The sequence below is a fragment of the Coptis chinensis genome, chromosome 2 (genome assembly GCF_015680905.1).
Source record: "Coptis chinensis isolate HL-2020 chromosome 2, ASM1568090v1, whole genome shotgun sequence".
Taxonomy (NCBI): domain Eukaryota; kingdom Viridiplantae; phylum Streptophyta; class Magnoliopsida; order Ranunculales; family Ranunculaceae; genus Coptis; species Coptis chinensis.
In genome coordinates, this window is record NC_141457.1 from 86,765,648 (window position 1) to 86,791,191 (window position 25,544).

Here is a 25,544-nt window from a genome sequence, read left to right on the forward strand (position 1 = left end):
AATGTTGTAGTACTTTTAACACACTACAGCTAAGATGTTTATATTTTCCAATATTTATGTATCTTTAAGTTCCTTTTGATCAAAGGAAGTTCAGTGCTTCGAGAAATTAATTCTTAGACTCAAACAATGAATCCAACACACTCCATCGCTCTTTATTATCTGTAATTTAAGCAACAACCATGCTTGCATTCAAGTACATATTCTTTTAATTGTTTCTATATATATTCTTTGTTTATTAATGTATTTTTCCGATATAAAGTCAATAGTACGAATTGGTGTTTGGATGAGAGGTATCGGTTGGTTGGTATGACAATTTTAAACCATGGTATAATTCAGTACGTCCACACACAGACTCACAACTTATTGAGCCAGAATGAATCTTTTGTAGCATATGTGATTGTGTGGTTTCTACTATTTCTTACCAAGTAGCAACAGTTTGATATAGCTATTGGGCTTGAAAACCTGTTTTTAAAGATCTTTTTGTGTGTGATTTTGTTGTGGTGTTTCTACATTGTTAAACAAGGCATTTAGAGTGCTTTGAGATAGAAAGACTTTTATCTACTATTAACCAGATCGACCACATACTACGCCTCTCTCAAAGCTCATAACACTGATATGTAAGTTACACTATCTTTCTTTCTTCCATATATCTATTCTTTGTATAAGGAAATTTGATTTATATATAGTTAGGATGTTTTCGATACATTCCAGGTTCTTGGTCACAAAATAACCTATACAAAGGATCAAGTTATATAATTTAAATCTATGTTGATATATGTACTTTAATTTGTTCTCAACTTCCACTTCCTTTCACTTCTCTGGTAATTATATAAAAATATCAGCCATGCATGTCTTTCAAATGTAAACTACAGATACGGAAAAAAAAAGTTGGGACTAGAGAGATGCTAATCTCTGGATAAAGACTTCTAATTAGGTGATTGTGGGTTCGAGTCTTACCGGGGTTTTGTTCGTAATGCCCATTTTCATGGGGTTTTATTCGTCACATAGATTCTCAAGTTTGTGTCTCTCTATGTACATCTCTCTTTCTAATTTTTGTGTCTTCTATCATAGTATATTTTGGTGCTTTCTAATCTTTGTTTTCGTTTGATTATTTAGATTCCGTGCTTCAAGTGAAAGCGAACATCCAAAGAAAAAGATGTTTGCCTTCTTCTAAGGTAGACCTGTTTGGGTATAATATAAGTTCATTATTTTTGTTCTTTGCATATTTGTTCAGTATTGATTTTCATGTTTGACTTTTAGGCTGTTGGTTCATTGATTCAGCTTTATGAGCATAAATAAAAAATGTACATGAGTCATGAAATAGCAATGCCTAGAGTGTTTCAATCTTTCAAGGTCTTCCACAATGTGATAAGTATGCCAATAAAATCCCAAGATGGCCACTATAGTTTAAAGTTCGCAAGTAATTTTATTTATCAATTTGATGGCGAGTATATCCTTTAATGAAAACTTATCGTGAACTGTAGATTGGATTATTTATTGTATTAATACGGATTTAGTGAATGTTATTTGAAAACTTGAAATCATATTAAAAAAAAATCTTTATATGACCGTAAATTGATCCTGTAAAATCCTTTTTTTTTTTTTGGGATAATCAAGACTATATGATGGTTTTATGCAATCCATTTAGGTTACTCAGTATCGACATTGCTCTTATTTTATTGTTCTTTGAAATGTATTGTTTTCTCATTGATTTGCTTGAACCTCCTTTTGTGCTTCTTGCCCATGATTTTTGTTTTTCTTTTTGACTGGGTTGGGCTAATCAACCAAACATCATAGCCAACAAATAGAGCACTTCCCCTAATAGGTGTATTACCAAATAGTTTATCAAACATGGGTTGTCGAGAACATTATTATGATGTAGCTGTTAGAGGTGTAGGAGAACTAGATATGGAGAAGTTGTTTTTGAAAACATTAAAGTAGCTTAAATGGCTATTGGAATGAGAAACCCACGGACTATCTTCACAACAGTCTCAGACAAACGTGGAAGCTTAGGCCTGAAGATCATTAGAGTTTAATAAAGTTAGATAGTCACAAACAGATAAATTGACGTGGCAAAGTCTGATTTTATTATAGTTCAAACGATAAACGTAGCTAAATTGTAGTTTAGATGCATATATATTTTTTTGTAACTTAACAATCTAAGACTATTAATTGCATCGTTTGAAACCCTAAGTTGATATGGCATTACTACTGACTAAATACCGAGTTATAGTTACTTTCTAGGTCTGCCAGGTTTATTTGTTCAATTAAGATGTCTTTCAACATGATATTCTCAGGCATGCATATATGATTGTTGTCAATGTACTAACACGTGTTGTTCTTTTTTCTAGATGTCTTTCAGGTTTTATATACATTGTATATTTTCTCTCTCGCTGGTATTATGGTCTCTGTTGGCTTACAAATAATGATCATGACTTATTCAATTTGACTCCAATGCCAGTAGTAAACTATTAGATGTGATGGTCAGTCATATGGACCATAACATGATAGCAGTACCATTAGACTTATTTTACGCATATATGTGGTTAGTGTGTTCATTTGTTTTCTTCCTCTAATGCATGACCAAGATAATGACAATATTGATATCATTTACTGGAATTTTTAAGTTGTCTCATAAAACTTATAATATGCATTGTATTGAAATGTACACCTTTCGTAAATGATGGAATTCTTGACCCAACATTCTTCTTCATGATTCTGGAATAATCTCCAAACACCAGAGGATTGAGAGCCCTGTAATCAACTTATATAATATGATTTCAAAGATATAAATTGATTGTTGTTTCAGTTTTCTATACGTAATATATTCATTTTATACATACAAGCTTATGCTTTCGGCATCTATTGTAGTGAACAATCACATGACATGTAGAAATAAAGATTCTTATGTTTGAATGTTGGCCTGATATATATGTATATACCTAAGATGGCTAGATGTGCTTATATTATTCTTACCAACTAGTATAGAAATCCGTAGCTCTTTGGGTTGCTTCCATATCTGCATTTGAGTTTGTCATAGGTGTACACCAGAAAGCATACACACTCAAGCCTATCAAACCTTTCTATTTTGCCTGCATCACGACTCGCATTAGCAATTGATATATGATCACAATATTAAAATTCCGTGTTTGATTAAGAGCCATATAAGTAGGAGGTAAGTTGGTTTATTCATAATTTCAACAAACCCTATGCATCTTAACCACCCCTTCCATTACAATTTACATTTATCAATTGTTTGCCTAAGATTTTATATATAAGCAATGACAAAACAACTTACTTGGTACTTCTCCCAGTGCATGAAAACAATAGATGCATGTGCTAGTAAGACATGGTGCATTGCTATGTATAGTTCAACAGATGAGTTTCCTGCTGTGCAGTTGAAGAAACCTCCTGGATGTGATGAACATCGCCATGGAGTTGTTTGTCCACTATCGTAGGATCCAAGGCACATTATATTTGCACTGTTGCTTCATTTTATTGTTGATGGGAAATTCGAACAATGTCTTTTCGTTTGAGGATATGTCATGTCTTTGTTCTTATGATTATTTTCTTGAATATGTAATTGGAATTTCTCTATTGTTGCTCAAGAAGCTAGATAGTGTAGTTATGGTTGTGTGCTTCTGAGTTATCAAATTTTTTCTAGCTCCGCAGAACATTGTTTCTGATTACAATTGTCGAGTTGTTTGGATAATCTGTCTTGAAGGTATTTGTGATTTAATTTAATTTTTTAGTCTTTTGCAATTTGTTTAGTTTTGATTTCTCTTTTGTGTTAATGTGAAAATAAATGCCTATATAATTTGTTTTATAATATGTTGCCTTTTGCATTTTGTTTTTGATTTCATCCAAAATTTGTTTATTTTATTTTATTTTGGCCCATTCCTTTAAATGAGCTCGGTCAATTGGTGATAATTTGGGTACACAAACAAATTTGAATGTTTATATTTTTCCTAATATGAATTTTACCATGCCAAAAAAACAATGAAGGGCCTATCTTATTAGTCTCTATTTAGGTTTTGTTTGTGTTTGTTTGTGAATGTTTTTTTTTGGTGTCTTGATTGTGGTGCAGAGATGATTGGGTTCAAGAAAGGGGAGCAAGGGATTCTTGGAGTTGAATATGGGATGGGGATAATGCATGATTGAACTATTGACGGTAGATGGGCTTTACTAGAACGATATGACATAACCAAGTGGAATAGGGGATTGTCTGATATTGCTTTCAGACTTGAGGAGGCACTTGATCAACACTCAATTTGGTTAGAGATAGAGGTGTCTTAAATTCCCGCATCCAACACTTGCTCCTAATGTGTGAAAGCTTGCTCATAGTTGTAAAAGATGATATAGCACTATTCTTTTATTAGTATGTCAATCTGAAAACATTTATAAGATTCTTTATTAATTCTCAAAAAAGATGATACCATGCTGCTATTGAGAATGATAAGGAGCCTCTGTTTGATGCACATAATTTTGTTGTCATTGAACATTTAAGTTATTCACGTGTATTCTCTTCAATAGTGTTTTGAGATATTAAAAATAGCACAAATCTGAATAGTCAAGATATTCATATTATTAACTTGAGAAAAAAATTCTCAAATATTAATTTGATTGAGAAACTTGATTAGTTGAGGTCTCTCTTCAATTTTTCCTAACTTGGTGTGTACTAGGTTGATTGTTAAAAAAAAAATGCTCCCCACAGACAATCCTTTGGTAAGAAGTAGCACATAAGATTTTTTTTAGCCAACATTTTCTTACTTAGATTACTAATACATTGCACTTATTATTGGATTTCTTTGACTTCTTATCGTAATATTGTATATTGTTGAGTTATTATTAGATCGCTCTACTTTTATTTATTATTGTTAATTTTTTTTTCCTGATAGGTTGATTTGTTGCTTTTAGGTATCATAAAGCGAGGAGTGTGGGACGGCGCTAGGCATATTGCTCACCTTAAGTTGTTGCGAAGTTGTGTACGAGCTTAGGGTCATCTTGGTTTACTTCATTGGGAATGCTCATTTCCTTAATAACATCACGACAGAAAAACATCTTCTGTTGTATCATTTCAAAAACTATTGAAAAACTAGGTGGGTATGTAAAAAATATTCTTTGTTTTCCATCACTTCGACATATATCAAAAAAAATATTGTGACATTTCATTTTGCTGCTTAGTCTCAATTTTTTACAATACAAGTAAAGTGTGGTATACCACTGTAGACATCAAGTATGGATCAAACGCTCACTGGGAATGTTCATGTATGTCCCTAATAGTCGTCTAATTGTCTGAATTCTTTGTTGATTATATTTTTGATAATATGTTGTATACGTACTAATTTAAAGGAATATATATGTTTGAAGTTTCTTGCTGAATGACAATTAATCAGTCCATAAAATTGTAAAACTGAACTTCCATTCCTTTTTTGTAATAAATTTCTTTCAATTGAAAAAGAAATTTAACTAAAACATGTGACCAAGATAAGACGTGAGCTAAAAATAAAATATCAAGTAAAAAATATCAAGGACAATTCGTGCCAAAAAAAATCTAAATGAACTTGAAGCGAGTTATCTATTGTTGTATTGATTTTCATTGATTCAAAATTGCTCGATTGCAGACCTAATGAAATGACAAGTCTTTACTGAGAAAACTCTTAGATTTCATTTGGCTTTGTCTTATGTAGTTAAACCTTTATATTGACAATACATTAAATCGTTATACCTTGGCATAACGTTATGCAGTCCTTGCACAGTTTTCTCTTTAAAGAATCGCTCGCAGTTTTCTTTTTAGAGAATCACTCAGATTCTAAGAGCAAACCAAACAAGGATTGAAGAAAGAAGCACAAATTCAAGTCTCCCCATCGCAATAGGATGAATCTTGGAGAGAGTTTGACTAAGCGTCAACTAATGTAATGGATTCTCAGTATATTTGTGCTGAGCTTTGTATTTCTAACTAATGGAACAAATTGAGCACTATATGTTTTTCAGAGTTAACTAACCTTATAGAAATAATTAACGAGAATCGGGAACTGGATACAATTGCGTTGAACTATCTAATTAATATGAATTCAGAAAATAGATGCAAATGCATTAAACTCAATGAATTAATGGAAAATCGGAAACTGGATGCAAATGCATCGAATTAACCTCAATCAATAATTAACGAAAAATCGGAAGCTGGATTCAAATGCATCGAACTAACCTAAAAAAATAATCAATGAGAAATCAAAAACTGGATTCAAATGCTAAGAACTAATTTTAAGGGATAATTAACAATTAATCGGAAACTGGATTCAAATGCATCGAACTAACCTCAAAGAATAATTAACGGAAAATCAGAAACTGGATACAAATACATCGAACTAACCTCATAGAATAAAATTAAAAAAAAAATAAAAAACTAAATGCAAATGCATTGAAACTAACATCAAAGAATACACGCTATGTTTAATTACAAATTATTGCAAATTTTATTACAACAAAAAATCATTTTATTTAAGGGCATTTGTTCAGTGAACGGGTATGAAATCTAAAGGCCCGTTGATACAAAAAAAATAGCCTTTTAGTCTAAGAAATTATTGGCGCTAAGAACTTTGATCAATTAATTTATTGTCTGAGTTTCAATATAGTTTGGAAGTAAAATTTTTTATACATAATAATAAAGTGAAAAAAATATATATATAAAAACGGTCCCCGTTCGTTGAACGGGTCCAAAAATCTAGTGACAATTGAAAAGAGAAAGAAATTGGCTGGAAAAGAGAGCGTGCACAATTTGACCACGTTTTAATGGTGGGCTTTTGACTCCACCCTAACGAACGCCTTAGTCCATTTCCACACACCTTATACTCGGACAGTATAAATACTGCTCTCCTTTACCAAAAATAAAAATAAATACTGCTCTCCAACGACAGTTGAAGCAACTGAAATTCAAAATTCCCGGGAAAAAATCTAGGGAGAAATATTAAGAAGAACCAGAACAGGAACTAATGGATTCTTTCTTACTAGAAGAGTTAGAGAATGAGATTTTCTGGCCAGAGCCCATACCAGTTGTTCAAAGCTCCTTTGTTCCATATGCAAAACCCATTGGAGGATTTCATTCAAAGAGTTCAGTAAAGGGTAAGAGCATAAGCAAGAGAATGATTGAGTTCTTGAGAGCACATCCAACCAAAAGAACTGAAGAACGACAAGAAGATGACAATGATCGTAGTTATCGACACATGATTAATGAACGGTTAAGGCGTGAGAAGCAGAAACAGACCTATGATTCTCTGCATTCACTCTTGCCCCGTGGAACCAAGGTCTTTAACCTAGAACTTTATACCTTCTTTTTTACTTGGCAGATTTTTCAAGGAGAATTTGTAAACTTATGGAGTTTTATCTTCAAGTGGCACTAATTCTATGTACCTTTGGGCTAACTCTTTCCAGATTGACAAGAACTCCGTTCTTCAAACGGCGGCATTGCAATTGCAAGAGCTGAAGGGCTTAAAGGAAGAGTTGCAAGCACGAAACCGCGAACTTGAGAAGAAATTGTTGGCGAATGAAGGGGCGAGAGCAGAGACGGCTGTAATTAGATTAAAAAGGCAAATTTCATCTTCTGGTATTGATTCAATCCTGGGAGTTCTTAGATGTTTGAATAATATGGGACTGAAAGTAAGAACAATTCGATCAGAGTTCTCTGTTTCAGAGTTTTTAGCAGCTCTAAAAATTGAACCAAAGGTTAGTATCCATTGCTATACTTAAATATATTGACATTACTGCTTACTATTGATTCGGGTAAATGTATATATGTACTATCTATCTATTGTGCTTATATTGTTTTTCTAGCTAATTGGATATGATAATATTTCATATTTGCCATGTTTTATTGACAGATTGAAGCACTAGTGGTAGAGAAGGCCGTACAAGGTGCTCTTGAAGAAGTTGAAAGGAATTGTGTACTTGATTTTCCTACAAGAGGGTGGTAGTCCTAGTCTTTGAGAAAGACTGAAAACTTTGATTGAGAAAGCTTGACGTTTCCTCAATAGTTGTAGTCCTCAACCATATTGTAAAACGACATAGAGGAGTTCCATATAGCACGTGAGAGTAATCTAATCTATCTTATAATCTGTTCATACAAATTGACCTATGTCTTGTGTTGTTCAAGTCTTCTTCCAATTGTCTTCTAATATTAATTATTCTTATTCATGCCACACCATACATGTGCTTAAAGACTTTATTAACAGCATGCCTGGAGTCTATATATGATTGCCTATCTTTTTTTTTCGAAAAACAAAACCGAGTAAAAATTATGGGTCCAACTAGGGGTGGGAATTTGGCCCTAACGACCCTAACCCGGCCCTGACCGACCCGACCCTAAGCCCTATAAAGCCCTCACAACTAAAGCCCTCACAGAGTTTTAGGGCCGCCGCCCTAATGCCTTCCTAGAGGCGGGGCTAAAGGCTAAGATTCTAAAACATAGGCCGACCCTAATTCAACCCTCATTAGCCTAACCCGGCCCTAACCAAGCCCTAACCAAGCCCTAGCAGGCCCTGTTTCACACTTTCACTATAAATACACATACCATAATTGTCCAACTCTTTGTTAAATATTTTCAATTAAAAATAACATTGTCTTCTGTAATTTATCACTTACACCCAAGCGAGAATCTTCCAATAACTTGTCTTATATATAACAAAACTTCATTAACTTTGTGAAGAACAATAAAGACTAAATTTAATAAAAATAAGACTTTATTCCTTTGATCATCAAGTCAAAGTCCATAACTTATTATTCCAATTTCTTTTCCACTTATTTCTTATAAATTATATTTTTATTCACATCCAAGTCAAGTCTAAAACTAAAAGTTTCCTTTCACACCATTAAAGAAAAATACGGAGGACATTTGTAACATAGAAACCAAAAACAACCTTTGTCGAGGAAAAATGACATTTGTAATCTCAAACCTTTCTCCATCACTGTTCAAAAGCCAATATTTTCATTTCCATATACAAAGCTTGAATCACTTTTAAATTAGAAGAAAGGTAATATTATATTTGTTTGAATCTATTATAGAAATAATTTATGATATTACAAATAGTTTAACAACTTCCATTTGACCTTTAACCAAAACTATTATGTTTCTTCGTTATATCTATTACTTCTTCCTTTAAAATGATAATATAATTATTTGTCATGTATTTCAATGTTAAATGTAATTTTAGTGAGGTTTGAGTCTGAGGAAGAACAAATTTTGAACTCTCGATGTCTTGATTCATTAGATTGTGGATGTGCATTTTAAATTTTGGACTTATACTGGGATTATTCTTAGATTGGTTTGGACTTTGAGTTTGTAGATTATTATGACATTTTTGTAATATAAATGAGTTTTAAAAACCGATGTAAAAAAAAAAAAAAATATATATAGGCTACCTCTAAAGCCTAAAAGCTAAAGCCCGACCAAAAGCCCTTAAAAAGAGGGGTCGTGGTCGGTCGAGAAGCTTGAGATTTAGACTTGTGACCTACCCGACCCCTATATCGATTTTAGGGCCGGGCCGACCCGACCCTAATATTTGAAGGGCTTTAAATGTTTAGGGCCGGGCTAGCCCGACCCGGCCCATTGCCCACCCCTAGGTCCAACTCAATTAGGGGTTTTTATATATTCGAATCCACTGGCTCAGGCTCAATTTCCTATAGTTCATCTCAGAGAGAAATTCTCGTGATGTGCTCCAAGACTTAAAGTTTCGGGATTTGAAAATATTTCGGACTCTATCAAAATCGATACATATCAAAAAAACTGAAAAATCGGATCGATATCTCATTTTTGCCCATTTTAATAATAATATTCAAAAAAATCAACAAATCAAAATATATCAGAAATATTGCTGATATATAACGATATATATCAGGATATATCAGTCAACAGTCAACAAAATCAGTCAAAAGTCAAACTATCCAACTAAGTCAAATGATATATATCAAATATATCGGAATATATCACTGATATATATCTTTATATCGGTTTAAAATTAATTTAATTTTCAAAGCCGATATTTCAAATGTTTCAAAAATAGTAGGCTGAAAAACGATAAATATCAGTGAAAAATCGAATTTTCGACCGATATTTTCGGCCTTGATGTGCTCAAGTGTTTCGGCTGGGCCGATGTGCTATTACAAATTCTTACTCCCACTTAAATACTTAGCTCTAAACCTTAAATTCACCAAGGGCTTTAGAGTTACAACCTGGCAACATGGCTAAGGTCCAACAGCAGTTAGGGCCCAGTGGTGGCTAAGGTCGACATCTCTGGACGCCGTATAAGGGCCCAAAATTTGAATGGTGCCAATCGAATTTGCTTTGAAGTGCAAAACTGCTACCTGAGCGCGACATATATATCCTGCAAGGCATAGACCAAAATCCACGCGCTCCGCAATTTTGGGAAAATAACAGTAGCCATGATCACGTAAATAGTCTCATGCACATGGGTTAGACAGTATCAATGTGTATGATCGATCTCAATGGTTCTAAACATCTAATAATTCTATTTAGTTCATTATTCATTCATCTTATAATTCTAGCAGGCAGGCATGTCAGATCAATATATATGACAATACCCATTGCTAGAATGCTAGTGTTAAAAAAACTGCTACTGAAGCAATATCAACCCAAGCTAAAATGTTATGTGACATCAAATTCCAATAGCTTTCATGTACATATTACAAATATACTGGGCAGGCCAAGTTGTACCAAACTACCAACCACTAAAACCAACTGTTAGTTGTTTACCTTCTCAAAAATTAGCTATATGTTGAGGCATTTCAAGCCACCATGTACATTAAATTTCCCAATCCAAACCATGTACAGCATATCTCTTATGAAGATCAGAAGATGTGCACAAAACTGAAATTCTTCAGTGAAAATTCACTAGTGCTATTAGGTACGACTCTTTATTTCAGAACCATGTAGGTTCACATTCATCTAAAAGATCATAACCTAGTTTCCTTTCAAAAACTCCAAAACCCTCTTACTAAGTTGTATAGATTGGGGAAGTCTGGCTAGCTTTGCCTAGATCCTCAAAGCTGGCTTATATATATATATATATTGTAGTAGCCATATTCAGGGATGTATCACATAAGTACTGGGCCAAGAGATAAGGCCCAGACCGTAGTGTGTATTGGGCCCAGAAAATGGGCCCAGGACCAAACTATGCCCTATGAGTAACCCTAAAAGAGGGATATAAAAAGGAAGAGGGAGGAAGGAAAAGAGGAAGGAGAGAGAGGTGAACTACGGCGGCTTGATCCCGAAATGGGTACGTAGGCAACCAAATTGGTGCAGCCGATCAAAGATAGAGCTTGAGTACTAGTAAAGTGAAAAGTCGCGGTATTAGGGTGCGACAAATGGCGCCGTCTGTGGGGAGCGAAGATGACTTCTTCTGCGTTCTCTACCGCATCAAAGAGGAGGAAGCTCTCTGCATCACCTGTCTTCCACCTCAAAACTCTACTTCCTTCTCATCCAACTTTCCTCACTCTCTCCCCACTGTCCGATCAGATCCCTTCTTCTCCTCCCTCCATTCATCTTTTTTCTCTCTGTAAATCGCAGAGTACACATGTTGTCTTGCTATGGATGGTGTTAAGCTACTTGCTTCTGGTTTCAATAAACAAGAAAAGGTTAAGATTGAAAGTTAGTGAATGCAATGGGAGGAATTGTTCAAACTCAGGCGTCCATGGATGTTAGCTTTGTTATTGCCAAAAACGTTATGGCAGCAAAATACAAGTGGGCTTTGACAGTTCTCAAGAAACCAATTGTCACCATTAACTGGCTAAATCAGTGCTGGAATGAGCATCGTGTCCTGCCTCAGGAGTCGTACAAGGTTCTTCCTTTTTCTAGGTTGACAATTTGTATTACCAGAGCTAAAGCAGATACGCGGAAGGAAATGGTGAATCTTGTTCTACAGAATGGAGGGAATTACTCTGCGGATCTGACCAAGTTTTGTACACATTTGATATCTGACGCTCCTGAAGGTGACAAATATAAAGTGGCAAGGAAATGGGGTGGCATTCATATTGTTACTCCAAAATGGCTCGAGCAGTCAATTGCTAGAAGAGCCTGTCTAGAAGAGGAATCCTACTCTGTTCGGATCTCCTGTACTTCTTCAGCTAGTATTATGACGGGTGGTTCATAGGGAGGTCTAATGGCGCAGCATAGACAGGATCAAGCCAACACAGATTCACAGTTTGTTCCATCCTCAGTGAAAGCAGATTTAGAAACAATGTTCTCCCATAATATGTCGTCTACATATTCTGATTCCACTATCTTCATTAACGATGAGGACAGTGAAGTACCCGACTTGCAGTTGGGAGATGAAACAAACTTCAATGATTTTGTCGCGCTGATAACTCTCAGGAAGATAATGATTTGTACTTATCTGATTGCAGAATCTTTTGTTGGTTTCCAGGCTTCTGAAATGCGTAAACTAGTCAATTTGGTGCGGAAAGGTGGGGGTTCTCGCTACATGTAATATTTGATGTACTTCTTCCAAAAGAAGTAACCGGAATTTCTACTATAAATCAAGGAAAGACTTCCACGGGTGCTTCTATCCTTCCGACTTGTCAGGTGAAGACCAGTGTGACGTTTGAGAAGGGCTTGTGATTCGAAAATGTCACAAAAAGGAATTTGACAGTAAACCTGGAAGGAAGTCATGTTTTACAAGAATCTGTGAAATCTAGGCGGCAAGACCAGTTTTGCTTACTAAATGATGACCGTACGGACCAAAAGGAATTAAGTTCCCGACCCAAGCACTATCGATGGTCAAGAAAGAAGATTATCAGATATATTCAAGGGACTACAGTTCCACTTTTTGAGTTCTTTTCCTGAAGATTGTAGAGCTGAAATTGTGGAATGGGTTAACCAAGGGGGAGGTTTGATAGTGGATAATCACATCAAGCGGAATGCACAGTTCACTATTGGGACTCACGGTTTAGTGCATAGACCTTCTGATGTTTCGGATACTACTATTGTCTCTAGTCACTGGATCAAGTCTTGTTTAGAGGACGGATGCATGCATGATGTTCAAAGTCACATTATCTACTCGCCACTTCGCTGTCGAGTTCCTTTTCCTGGGTTCGAATGTTTTCGGTTTTGTGTCTCCCAATATGGAGAGAAGGATAGGAAATTATTGAGAAACCTGTGCTATGTTCTAGATAAACCCAGTTCTACCTATTTCAACTTCATCACAGCTCCAACTCGATCCCAGGTCTCTCTGGTGAAAGCTAAGTCCCTTATCCAACTAGACTAGCTGAATACCTTGGACCTGAGTTGGAGAAAAGTAATGATTATATGGAAACAGATGAGGAGGGCAGTGATGATAATGTAAATAATCACAAGTCAGGTGCAGATTCAGGGGACGACAAAGATATTCAAGGACCCCGAGAGCAGATGGTCCCTCCAGGAGAAGTATAAACATGCTTCACGGGTGTAGAAGTGTTGATGAATTTTGGCGACTTAACAAGAGTGATGAAGGAACATATGGTGTTGTATATGAGGGCTAAAGACAAGGAGGAGGGGGAAATTGTAGCTAAAAAAAGAAGGTGAAGATGGAGAAAGAAAAGAAGTTTTCCACGTGACTTCTTTGAGGGAAATAAACATTCTGTTGTCATTTCATCACCCGTCAATAGCGGATGTCAAAGAAGTTGTAGTGGGGAGCAGCCTGGATAGTATTTTTATGGTTATGGAGTACATGGAACACGATCTTAAAGCGTCAATGGAAACCATGAAGCAGCCCTATAGTCAGAGTGAAGTCAAGTGTCTTATGGTACAGCTGTTAGAGGGCGTCAAATATCTTCATGATAATTGGGTACTACATAGGGATTTAAAAACATCAAATCTTCTTTTGAATAATAAGGGGCACCTGAGCTTCTATTAGGGGCAAAATGGGCTTATTGGGATGTTTTGGGCCTATTAGTTATCCGGTGAAGCTGTGAAGTAGGAGTCCGTTGAATGCATTTTCTCATATCTGGAAAAATGGGGTGCTAAACCTCTGTCAAAGTGCGGTGCTAACATCCACGTGCAATTCTTTGGTCTTCTTGTTCTTGTTGGTTTGACAAGCTACAGCTGATTGTTCATCAGGAAGAAGTATGGCTCTTGCGGTGCCTAAGTGAATTACTAGCTACCGTGATATTGATGAAAGTTTATAATAGTCCAATTGTTTACTTGTGTTGAGGAATTTTAATAACAAATAATAGTAGGCTCGGAGGGTGGCCGGGAAGACAGAGTGGGGCTAAGGAATGGAGAATAACAAGATCAGAATGGGGTTTTGATGAGGATGATTCCTACAAGTGTTCTTCATGCCCAGTCCGTGGATGTGTGGACGAGCATGTTAGTTGCATTTACAGGTCATTTTATCCTTTGTTTTCGCAGTTCATTGACAAAGGCCTTGCCAACTCTGACATTAGTACAATCCTCGGTGGGGTAAAAAGGTGTTGCTGTTGCAACTCGATTGTGACGATGGTGACAATGGTGAGTGGTGACGATGGGTAAATAATGAAATGATGGTGTTGTTTTGGTGGTACTGATCGGTGGTTCTGGTTTGAGAAAGTGGTGACAGTTGTGCTGATTGATGGAAGGTGCTAGCGGTGATTAGAGATGGGTGCCTAGAACTAGTGGCTGTTGGTTTTAATTGTTGGTCTTGGTAGTGTTGGTTTGATGGATGCCTGGGCGTGTTAACTAGTCTGTGTTGTTGGTTGTGATATCTGTGCTGTGGGTTGTGATTTCGGTGATGTTGGTTTTGTTTGTTGTCACTGTAGTGGTGGGTGTTGGTATTAGCACTAAGTTATCTAGGTGTCCGCGGACCCGGATGGGTAACATGGCCAACCATTGTGTCTATATTCTCGTAACTGCTCTCGATCAACTGTAGGACGCCGGTGTAGTTATTTGTATGTATTGGAGATTGAACCTTGGCTTCCACATAAAGTTTGGAGAAATCATAGTTGTGTTTCACAGCCAAAGTAAGTGCATGAGGAATGTTTGGCGAAATGCGCGTAAAGATGTTTGTTCTGTGTACATGTGAAAAAGGGAATCCTTCATGAATGTTGCATAGTGATATGAAGGCGAGTTGCATGCAACGAATAACTCGGAAATCCAGAGGAACAAAGAGATCTATAGTATGGGACTGAGATCAATAGATTGGAGCGTCCGAATACAAATGGTAAGACGGTTACAGAAGAGATGCAGAGACATCCGGTGGCCGCGAGTTCGAGAGAAAGAGAAAGATTTTGCGATGCGGGAAGAGTGGAGATGGAGCTGATATTTACTAGATGATGTTTGGTCTATTCTTATGTGGGAAGAGATAGAGATGAGCTGCCTTTAAGCTAGAGAGCGGGGGGGATGAGCCCTCCGCGGACCCTCGTGTCCGAATCAAACATGGGGGAGGCTGAGCTGTTCCCGGATGTGCATTCCGAAGGAGAGCGGAGGGGTTCGAGAAGACCCTTCGTGGATATGTCGTGGGACTATCCGAAGGAGTGCGGGGGTGGAGGAGCCCTCTGCGGACCCTTGTGTCCAAACAGCGTGTGTGGGGCAATGAGAGAGCCCCAACCGGCGGCAACCCGGTCGAGCCTGCGGAGTGGGATGAGCCCTCCGCGGATCAGAGATGCTAGAGATATATGGGGCAATGAGAGAGCCCCGATCGGCGGCAACCCGGTCGAGCCCGCGGAGTGGGATGAGCCCTCCGCGGATCAGAGATGCTGGAGATACAAGGGGCAATGAGAGAGCCCCAACCGGCGACAACCCGGTCGAGCCTGCGGAGTGGGATGAGCCCTCCGCGGATCAGAGATGCTAGAGATATATGGGGCAATGAGAGAGCCCCAACCGGTGGCAACCCGGTCGAGCCCGTGAGAGTGGGATGAGCCCTCCGCGGATCGAGATGCTAGAGATATATGGGGGCGAGAGAGTCCCCGATCGGCAAAGAACCGGTCGAGCCAGCGGAGTGGGATGAGCCCTCCCGCGGATCGAGATGATCTTTGGAGATACAAGGGCAATGAGAGAGCCCCAACCGGCGATAACCCGGGTCGAGCTGCTGGAGTGGGATGAGCCCTCCGCGGATCAGAGATGCTAGAGATATATGGGGCAATGAGAGAGCCCCAACCGGCGGCAACCCGGTCGAGCCCGCGGAGTGGGATGAGCCCTCCGCGGATCAGAGATGCTAGAGATATATGGGGCAATGAGAGAGCCCCAATCGGCGGCAACCCGGTCGAGCCTGCCGAGTGGGATGAGCCCTCCGCAGATCAGAGATGCTAGAGATATATGGGGCAATGAGAGAGCCCCAACCGGCGGCAACCCGGTCGAGCCCGCGGAGTGGGATGAGCCCTCCGCGGATCAGAGATGCTAGAGATATATGGGGCAATGAGAGAGCCCCGATCGGCGGCAACCCGGTCGAGCCTGCCGAGTGGGATGAGCCCTCCGCAGATCAGAGATGCTAGGGATACATGGGGCAATGAGAGAGCCCTAACCGGCGGCAACCCGGTCGAGCCTGCGGAGTGGGATGAGCCCTCCGCGGATCAGAGATGCTAGAGATACATGGGGCAATGAGAGAGCCCCTATAGGCGAGAGCCCGAGCGAGCCCGCGGAGTGGGATGAGCCCTTCACGAACGAGAAAGGCAAGAGAGAAAGGCAGGTCAAAGAGAGTAGCCCCGAGCCCGGTTGAGGCAAGTCGGAGATACAAGAGATATGCGGACATGAGATCCGAATCAAACATGGGGCAAGCTGAGTTGCCCCTCATCAGACTCCACTCCTTAGCAGAGACAGCGGGGGTGATGAGCCCTCTGCGAACATGAGATCCGAATCAAACGTGGGGGCAAAAGCCGAAGTTGCCCCTCATCGATTCATTCAAGAGAGAGACGGTAAGGGTGATGAGCCTTCCATGAGCCGGAGTTCCAAACTCAGAGTGGAAGGGATGAGGTCTTTTTGCGGACGTGATATTGAGGTCCATGAGTAAGGGCAAAAAGGGATGAGCCTTTGGCGGATACAATGTTGAGTTCTGCGAAAAGAGTGAGACACTCCGCGCACATAGTAGTAAGTTATGTGGAGGAGGAGAGCTTATGGACAAGACAAAGACACTCTTGTATGCGGTATTGAATTTTGTAGATGAGAGTGGATAGCTGGGTGGAGACACTTCGCTGGCATGAGAATTGAGTTTGAAGAGTGAGAGCGAAGGGGATGAGACCCTTCGTGAATACGCTAATAAGTTATATGAATGAGAACCGATAAAGTGAGACACTTCACAGACATACGGTCTAGTAGCTGAGTACGTGGATATGAGATGTCCTGAGGAGAAAAAGGCTACGTACAGTCACAGGACAATGTGGATATCTAGAGTTCAGAGAAAGAGACAAGGAAGTTTGAGGACTTCTCGGGTCCGCCGTCGTCAACGCTGCCGAACCCGAGAAGGGGGCAATTGTAGTAGCCATATTCAGGGATGTATCACATAAGTACTGGGCCAAGAGATAAGGCCCAGACCGTAGTGTGTATTGGGCCCAGAAAATGGGCCCAGGACCAAACTATGCCCTATGAGTAACCCTAAAAGAGGGATATAAAAAGGAAGAGGGAGGAAGGAAAAGAGGAAGAGAGAGGTGAACTACGGCGGCTTGATCCCGAAATGGGTACGTAGGCAACCAAATTGGTGCAGCCGATCAAAGATAGAGCTTGAGTACTAGTAAAGTGAAAAGTCGCGGTATTAGGGTGCGACATATATATATATCATAAAATTTATTGATACTTGGTTATAGAATTGTAGAATTTGAGGTGTTTTTTCTTAATATATATATATATATATATATTAAGAAAAAACACCTCAAATTCTACAATTCTATAACCAAGTATCAATAAATTTTATGATTCTATCTACCCTGCATTGTTTACTGCAAGATGATAAAGAAGTTGCACTAGTTTTTGGAACAACATTGTAGAAGTTCATTTTCTGAAAAAAAGATTATGAAGTACTTGTATACTACTAAAAGATGCTATGTCCAAGCAATAATAAATTTATCCACCACAGAGGCACAGACTAGATACATCAAAACTGCTTGATAGTTATACAAGAATTCAAGCAGATTGAACTTCAACATACATATTAAGAGCTGTTAAATGAAAATTCTAGCAATGTACCTTCAACAAAGTAACAAAACTTCGACATAGAATCAAAACGGTTTCCTTTCTCCAGTAATTAGTTACTAGAGCAAGAATGTGCTCATACTAATAATACTAATCTTAAAAACATAATCTAAATTTCTAGCTATCTGCAAAACAAGCACAAAGCAAAGCAATGTAATATATTGTAATCAAACAATGAATGCAGGAATCAAGATTGTATACAGTGAAAATGTAGCTTCTACATTATCATCAATTCAATGTTTTACAACTGAACACAGCAACACTCCAATACAAGTTGCATTACGGTTTCTCTTCCTATTACTGAGTGACAACAGTACAATCTTCAAAAAACCAAATTACAATGAAGTTAATCAATCCATCTCAGTAAAAAAAACTTAAAAACAAACACCCCAACAACAATTTTCTTGTTTCTTTCTATACCGTTTGACATAAAAGAAAGGAAATGAAGGTTACCCAGTTGATAAAATCCTTCAAAGCTTCAAACTTTAATTCCCAAAAATCTCTTCAACATCAAAAAAATGAATCCAATCAAAACGCATTACCAGCAAACTGATCACTCATCAGACAACGCATTGATTCTGCTTGATTTTGGTTTTCTCCGATTAGTCCTTCTCTTCCATGACTGAAGAACAGAATCATTGTACTTTGAAGGCAATCCCTTTACTCTTTTTCTCTTCATTGGTGACAAAATCAGTTTCATTTCACCTCCTTCCTTCTTCTTCTTCATCTTCTTTCCTTCTTCTTCAACATTCTTGCTTGTTTCATTTCTTGAAAAGTTATCAAACCTTAAAGCTCTCTTTCTTCTTCTTATAACTCTTCTTTGAACAAAAGGTATACACAAGAAAAACTCTCCTGTAACATGAATAGCAGCTTTCACTAAAAGATCAAGACCTTCACAACGTTTCTTTCTGTCCATTAAAGATGAAGAATTTTCTTCATGTGAGGGAGTTGAAAACGATGAATGAGAAGAAAATGAAGAAATGAGATTTCTCATTGGAATTACAATGGAAATGAAAGATATAAATTTGGGCTTGTCTGAAAACTTGATTCTTGAAATGGGTTGTGAAGGTTGTGAGAAATGAGGAAATGGAGAATCGAAGAAGAGATGAAGAGACAGAGGAAGGAAGGTTGTGTAGTGAGTGTGAAAATGGAGAGAAGCTCGTGTTTTATTTCACGGGATGTTGTTCTGTGTGACTAAGCTGGTTGAGGATTTATACAGCCGAAGTACCACGTGGAGACACGTTGATTAAAAATATATTGGCGGAGGTTTAGTGGGACCATTTTACAGGTGGCGCAAGATTAATGCTGAAGCTGGAAGGGTAAATTATATATACGCGCATAACACAGTCCCCTAGTACAAAAATGTAATCAAAAATCTAATTACCGGTAATAACTTTTGGTTAGGCAAATTAAGTAGTTCTATTCATTCTCTTTAATATAAAACAACATTTTGGAGTGTGTGTGGACGTTTAAATGATAAAAATTAAAAATAAAATGTGAGAATAATGCCATTTGAAGAAATTTACGTTGTGTTGTTTGTTTTTTTGTTAGTTTTCATGATTTGTTGATGCTTAATATAAGTGATTCAACATTTAATCTTAAAGTTTTTGTTCGTTATTTCTTTTCATTTTAGCATGAAGCGCCTTTTTTAGTCATGACAAGCATTCAGCACCAATTATGCAGCTGAATGCTGAGAATCAGCTACTTAATATTCAGGCGTTCAGCATTTGTTTCTGGTGAAGGGCATTCGGCATTGAGCAAATGAGCAGTGCTGAAAAACGAGTAATATCTTACTAAGAAGAGCTTTCACCTTCTGAATGCTCAATGGAAGTTCCTAAGATAACCAATTCTCGCAATGTCAAGGGCCGTGAGTTGGATACACCTGATCATGTGGAGTGAACAAAGATCGATGAATGATTCATCTGTGTAGTTAACATTTTCTAGGTTTATTCCCATATACAATGTTCACATATATGATGAGGCGCGTGGACACGAAAAATATTTAATTGACAAGAATATATAGAAATCGTAGATGAAAAGAAAAGGAAGATAATAATAAGAACTGGTTGACAAAATCCAAGTCCTCATATATATATATATATATATAGTCTTTCTCTAAAAAATAGCTACTTAAGTTAACTTAAAATAAATACGTAAGTAAAACATTACCTATAAAATTAATTCAATTATCTTTTTTTTTTCTTTTTTTTTGTAGTTATGAAGCACTTACTATAAAGATCATCTCCACAAAATTTCAGTTTATTTGGAAACCTCTAACATAGATAAAAATTGTTGTCATCTTTAAAAATAAATCTAACGGTCTAAAAATGCCGAGTTTTTGCAATAATGTTTTGCCAATGTTCGAGGTTTCCAAATTAGTTGAAATTTTATGGAGATGATCTTTATAGTAAGTATATCATATCCACAAAACATTAAGGTTGAATTCATTTTCTAGGTGAAGTTTTACCTACGAACTTATTTGAAGTTAACTTAAGTAGCTACTTTTTAGATAATAACTGTATATACTAGCTTTTGAACCCGTTCTACAAACGGGTATCGTTATATTAAATTATTGTAAAAAATATTAGCAACTATGCATAGCTATGAGATATGAAAATTATATTAATCAGTCATTCAAATTTCTTGCACCACTCTCTATAAAAATGAAGCATCAAACCTTGATAAAACTCATCGATTTCTTTTTATTGTTAGGTTTAATAATAGAAGTTTGATTGAAATTTTGTGAGAATGTCTAATGTGACGAAGATAATATTGAAGCTACTTGAATAGCATAACATTCTTAATCATAATAAAAAAATTATGATAAACACTACTTAAAATGAAAAATTATATTTGTCAAGACATTTATTCCCTCTACTTATAATACAAACATGTTTTAGGGTTATTAGTTCAATGCATTTGCATTAAGTTTATGATTTTCTATTAATTATTCTTCGAAGTTAGTTCAATGTAGTACATTGCATTAAGTTTTTAATTTTTCATTAACTATTCTTTGAGGTTAGTTCAATGCAGTTGTATCAAGTTTTCGATTTCCTGTTAATTATTATTTGAGGTTAGTTCAGTGCAACTGCATCCACTTTATAATTTCCCGTTAGTTATTCATTAAGGTTAATTTAGTACAGTTGCATCCAATTTTTTATGTTTAATTAATTAGTCTTTGAGATTAGTTCAATGCATTTGCATCAAGGTTCCAATCTCCCGTTAATTACTCTTTGAGATTAGTTCAATACATCTGCATCTAGTTTCTGATTTTCCGTTATTTATATTTTGAGATTAGTTGAATGCAGTTGCATCCAATTTTCGATTCCCGTTATTTATTTTTTGATGTTAGTTCAATGCAGTTGCATCCAGTTTCCGATTTCTCATTAATTATTATTTGTGGTTAGTTCAATATATCTGCATCCAATTTTCAATTTCATATTAATTGTTCTTTGAGGTCAGTTCAATGCATTTGCATCAAGTTTCTGATTTCCGGTTAATTATTCTGTGAGATTAGTTTAATATATTTGCATCCAGTCTTCGATTTCTCGTTTATTATTTGATAAGATTACATTTGCATCTAGTTTCCGATTTTTGGTTAATTATTGTTTGAGGTTAGTTCAATGAATTTGCATCCAATTTCCAATTTTTCGTTAATTATTTCTTGAGGTTAGTTCAATGCATTTGCATCCAATTTATTATTTATGCTTTAAGGTTAGTTCGATGTAATTACATCCGATTTTTTATTTCTCGTTAACTATTCTTTGAGGTTATTTCAGTGCATATTTGCATTTTGTTTCTGATTTCCTACAAATTATTCTATGAGGTTAGTTCAATGCAGTTGTATTTGGTTTTTGATTTTATGTTAATTATTTTTCAAGAATTTGCATCCATTTTCTAATTTTTCGTTAGTTGTTCTCTGGCGTTAGTTTAATGCAATTACATCCAGTTTTCGATTTCTAGTTAATTACTTTTTTAGTTTAGTTTATTGCATTTGCATAAAGTTTTCGATTTCCCGTTAATTACTCTTTGAACTTAGTTATGTATTTGAATCCAGTTTTCAATTTTCTTTTAATTATCCAATGTGGTGTGTAATACCAACTTGTACTGATCTATCTATAGTGTCCTTCCAAACATGACATAAAAAATAAATTATGTTTGATTTACTATGTTGGATCATCAAAGACTATGTAGTTCCCAATTTTCCGTTAATTATTCTTTAAATTATGCATTACTCACTATGTGGAATCTGCAAAGATTATCTACGAACGGGTGTTGTTATATTAATTATTCTAAAAAATATTTACAAATATGCAGAACTATTATATATTAATATTATATTTGTCACTCATCCAAATTTCTTTTAACGTAAAAACCTCACTCTCCATTAAAAAAAACTCACATTTGATAAAATCCTTCAATTTTATTAAGTTGTTTAATAATAGAAGTTTAATTGAAATTTTGTGAGATTGCCTAATAAGGCGAAATTCATATATATTGAAGCTACTTGAATAGGAAGAAGTTACCAATCATACGGAAAGAGATAAGATTAACACAATTTTAAATGCAAAACTATACTTATCGAGACATTCTCACAACATATAATCCAACTATGTTTTGAGGTTAGTTCAATGCAGTTGAATATAATTTTTGATTCCCATTTTTTTTTTTTTTTAGGATAGTTCAATGCGGTTGCATCTAGTTTTCGATTTCTCATTAATTATTCTTTACAGTTAGTTCAATACATTTGCATCTAATTTCCAATTCCCTGTTAATTGTTATTTGAGGTCAGCTCAATGTATTTGTATCCAGTTTTTTATTTCCAGTTAATTATTCTGTGAGATTAGTTTAATGCATTTGCATACAGTTTTTTATTTCTCATTTATTATTTGATAAAGTTGCATTTGCATCTAGTTTCCGATTTCCAATTAATTATTGTTTGATACTAATTTAATTAATTTGCATCCAGTTTCCAATTTTCTGTTAATTATTTTTTGAGGTTAGTTCAATGCATTTGTATCCAGTTTATTTTTTAAGATTAGCTCAGTGCAGTTGCAGCCGGTTTCCGATTTCCTGTTAATTATTCTTTAATATTAGTTTCACGCATTTGCATCATGTTTCCAATTTATAATTAATTTTTCTTTGAGGTTAGTTCAATGTAGTTGCATCCAGTTTTTGATTTCTCATTAATTTAATCTTTGAGAGTTAATTCAATGCATTTGCATCCAGATCCGATTTCCCGACAATTATATTTTTATATTAGTTTGATGTATTTGCATCCAAGTTTTAATTTCTCATTAATTATTCTTTGAGGTTAGTTTAATGCAGTTGTATCCATATTCCGATTTTCTAGTAATTAATTTTTAAGATTAGTTTAATGCTTGTATTTGCATCCAGTTTTCGATTTCCCGTTAATTATTTTTTGAGGTTAGTTCAATGCAGTTACATCAAATTTATATATATCTATATATATATATATGAAAATTTATAAATTTATAAATTTAATTGGAATATGTCATAATTATTGTGACTAGAATTGTGATTTTTGGAATCCTTAACTATGAATAATTGTTTAAATCCCATTGTGGATGGCGCATCAAATCGAAAGGATTTTAGGAAAATCGTTTTCGGTGGAAACTATTGTTTTTAGCAATTTAGTTTTTTGTCTCATATATATATATATATATTTTATTTTTATTTTTATTTTTATTTTTTTGTAATTAGCTATATTGTTTAGAAAAAGTTGGAAACTGTGTGACACTCTAGATGGGATTATTTTTTCATAATTAGTTATAGTGTTTAGGAAAAGTTAGAGACTCTCTAAAATTTTATATGGGATTATTTTCTTATTTATATCCTACTTTTTTATAAATAGTAATAGAGTTTAGAAAAAATTGGAGTTCCTGTGAATGTTCCAAAAAAATAGATTGGTGAGGATATAACTATAATATATATCTAAGGAATTGGAATATGTCGTAATTATTGTGGTCGTAATGGTGATTTTTTGAATTTTTAACTGAATAAATGTCTAAATCACATAGTGGATGGCACATCAAATCGAAAGGGTTTTAGAAAAATCGTTTTCGGTGGAAATTATTGTTTTTAGCAATTTAGTTTTTGTCTCCTATTTTTTTTTTCGTAATTAGCTATATTATTTAGGAAAAGTTAGAGATTCTGTGAAACTCTAGATGAGATTGTTTTTTTCGTAATTACAATAGTGTTTAGGAAAAGTTAGAGAGTCTGTGAAACTCTAGATGGGATTGTTTCATTATTTATATCTTACTTTTTTATATTTAGTAATAGGGTTTAGGAAAAACTGGAGTCTCTATGAGGGTATAGCTATAATATATATTTAAGGATAAAGATAAATATTTGTTTCCTATTTTATCTCATACTTTTTCTTAATTAGCCATGACACGTGGACACTCTAGAAACGCTTCCTCAATTGAAGATGGTAGAGCTCTAATATATATATAAATCCTATTTTATCTCCTACCTTTTCTTAATTAGACATGACACGTGACACTCTAGAAACGCTTCCTCAATTGAAGAGGGTAGAGCTATAATATATATACTAGCTTTCGAACCCGTCCTACGAACGAATGTCGTTATATTAAATTATTTAAAAAAATATTAGCCACTATACAGAGCTATGAAATAGGGAAATTATATTAATCACTCATTCAAGTTTCTTGTGCTACTCTCTATAAAAAAAAAACACCAAACCTTGATAAAACTCATCAACTTATTTTTGTTGTTAGGTTTAATAATATAAGTTTGATTGAAATTTTGTGCGAATGCCCAATGTGGCGAAGATGATATTGAAGCTACTTGAATAGCAAGACATTCCCAATTATAATAAAAGAATTATAATAAACACTACTTAAAATGCAAAACTATACTTGTCGAGACATTATATTCTCCCTATATATAATATAACTATGTTTCAGGGTTAGTTCAATGCATTTGCATCAAGTTTCCAATTTTACGTTAATTATTATTTGAGGTTAGTTAAATATAGTTGCATCTAGTTTCCGATTTCCCATTAATTATTCTTTGAGGTTAATTCAATGTAGTTGTATCAAGTTTCTGATTTCCCTTTAATTATTCATTAAGGTTAATTCAATGCAGTTGCATATAGTTTTCAATGTTTCGTTAATTACTCTTTGAGATTAGCTCATTGCATTTGCATCCAGGTTCCAATTTCCCGTTAATTACTCTTTGACATTAGTTCAATACATCTGCATCCAGTTTCTAATTTCCCGTTAATTATTTTTCAAGGTTAGTTCGCATCTAGCTTCCAATTTCCGATTATTTATGCTTTAATGGTAGTTCGATGCAGTTACATCTGGTTTTCGATTTCTAGTTAACTATTCTTTGAGGTTATTTCAATGCATTTAAA

General features: G+C 35.7%; 1 protein-coding gene, 1 long non-coding RNA gene and 1 pseudogene across 2 annotated transcripts; all 3 read left to right on the forward strand.

Moving 5' to 3' along the window:
- The first annotated feature begins 519 nt into the window (after positions 1–519).
- On the forward strand, positions 520–5,171 carry LOC147518579 (uncharacterized). Its single transcript, XR_015214081.1, has 4 exons — positions 520–617; positions 1,117–1,175; positions 4,088–4,287; positions 4,918–5,171. It is a non-coding gene; the product is annotated as an uncharacterized LOC147518579 (long non-coding RNA).
- A 1,715-nt stretch (positions 5,172–6,886) lies between these two features.
- LOC147518580 (transcription factor bHLH92-like) lies at positions 6,887–8,123 on the forward strand. Its single transcript, XM_086590393.1, has 3 exons — positions 6,887–7,304; positions 7,432–7,722; positions 7,878–8,123. The coding sequence occupies exons 1-3, from the start codon at positions 6,993–6,995 to the stop codon at positions 7,968–7,970; spliced, it is 696 nt and encodes a 231-aa protein (XP_086446519.1). The 5' UTR covers positions 6,887–6,992; the 3' UTR covers positions 7,971–8,123.
- A 2,684-nt stretch (positions 8,124–10,807) lies between these two features.
- Positions 10,808–13,274, forward strand: LOC147518581 (uncharacterized; annotated as a pseudogene).
- The last annotated feature ends 12,270 nt before the right edge of the window (positions 13,275–25,544 follow it).

Excerpts from the sequence above, each read along its gene's own strand:
- LOC147518580 (XM_086590393.1), top strand. The coding sequence starts at position 6,993 with ATGGATTCTTTCTTACTAGAAGAGTTAGAGAATGAGATTTTCTGGCCA. Across the intron at positions 7,305-7,431 it reads TCTTGCCCCGTGGAACCAAG|ATTGACAAGAACTCCGTTCT; the intron begins GTCTTTAACCTA and ends AACTCTTTCCAG. Across the intron at positions 7,723-7,877 it reads CTCTAAAAATTGAACCAAAG|ATTGAAGCACTAGTGGTAGA; the intron begins GTTAGTATCCAT and ends TTTTATTGACAG.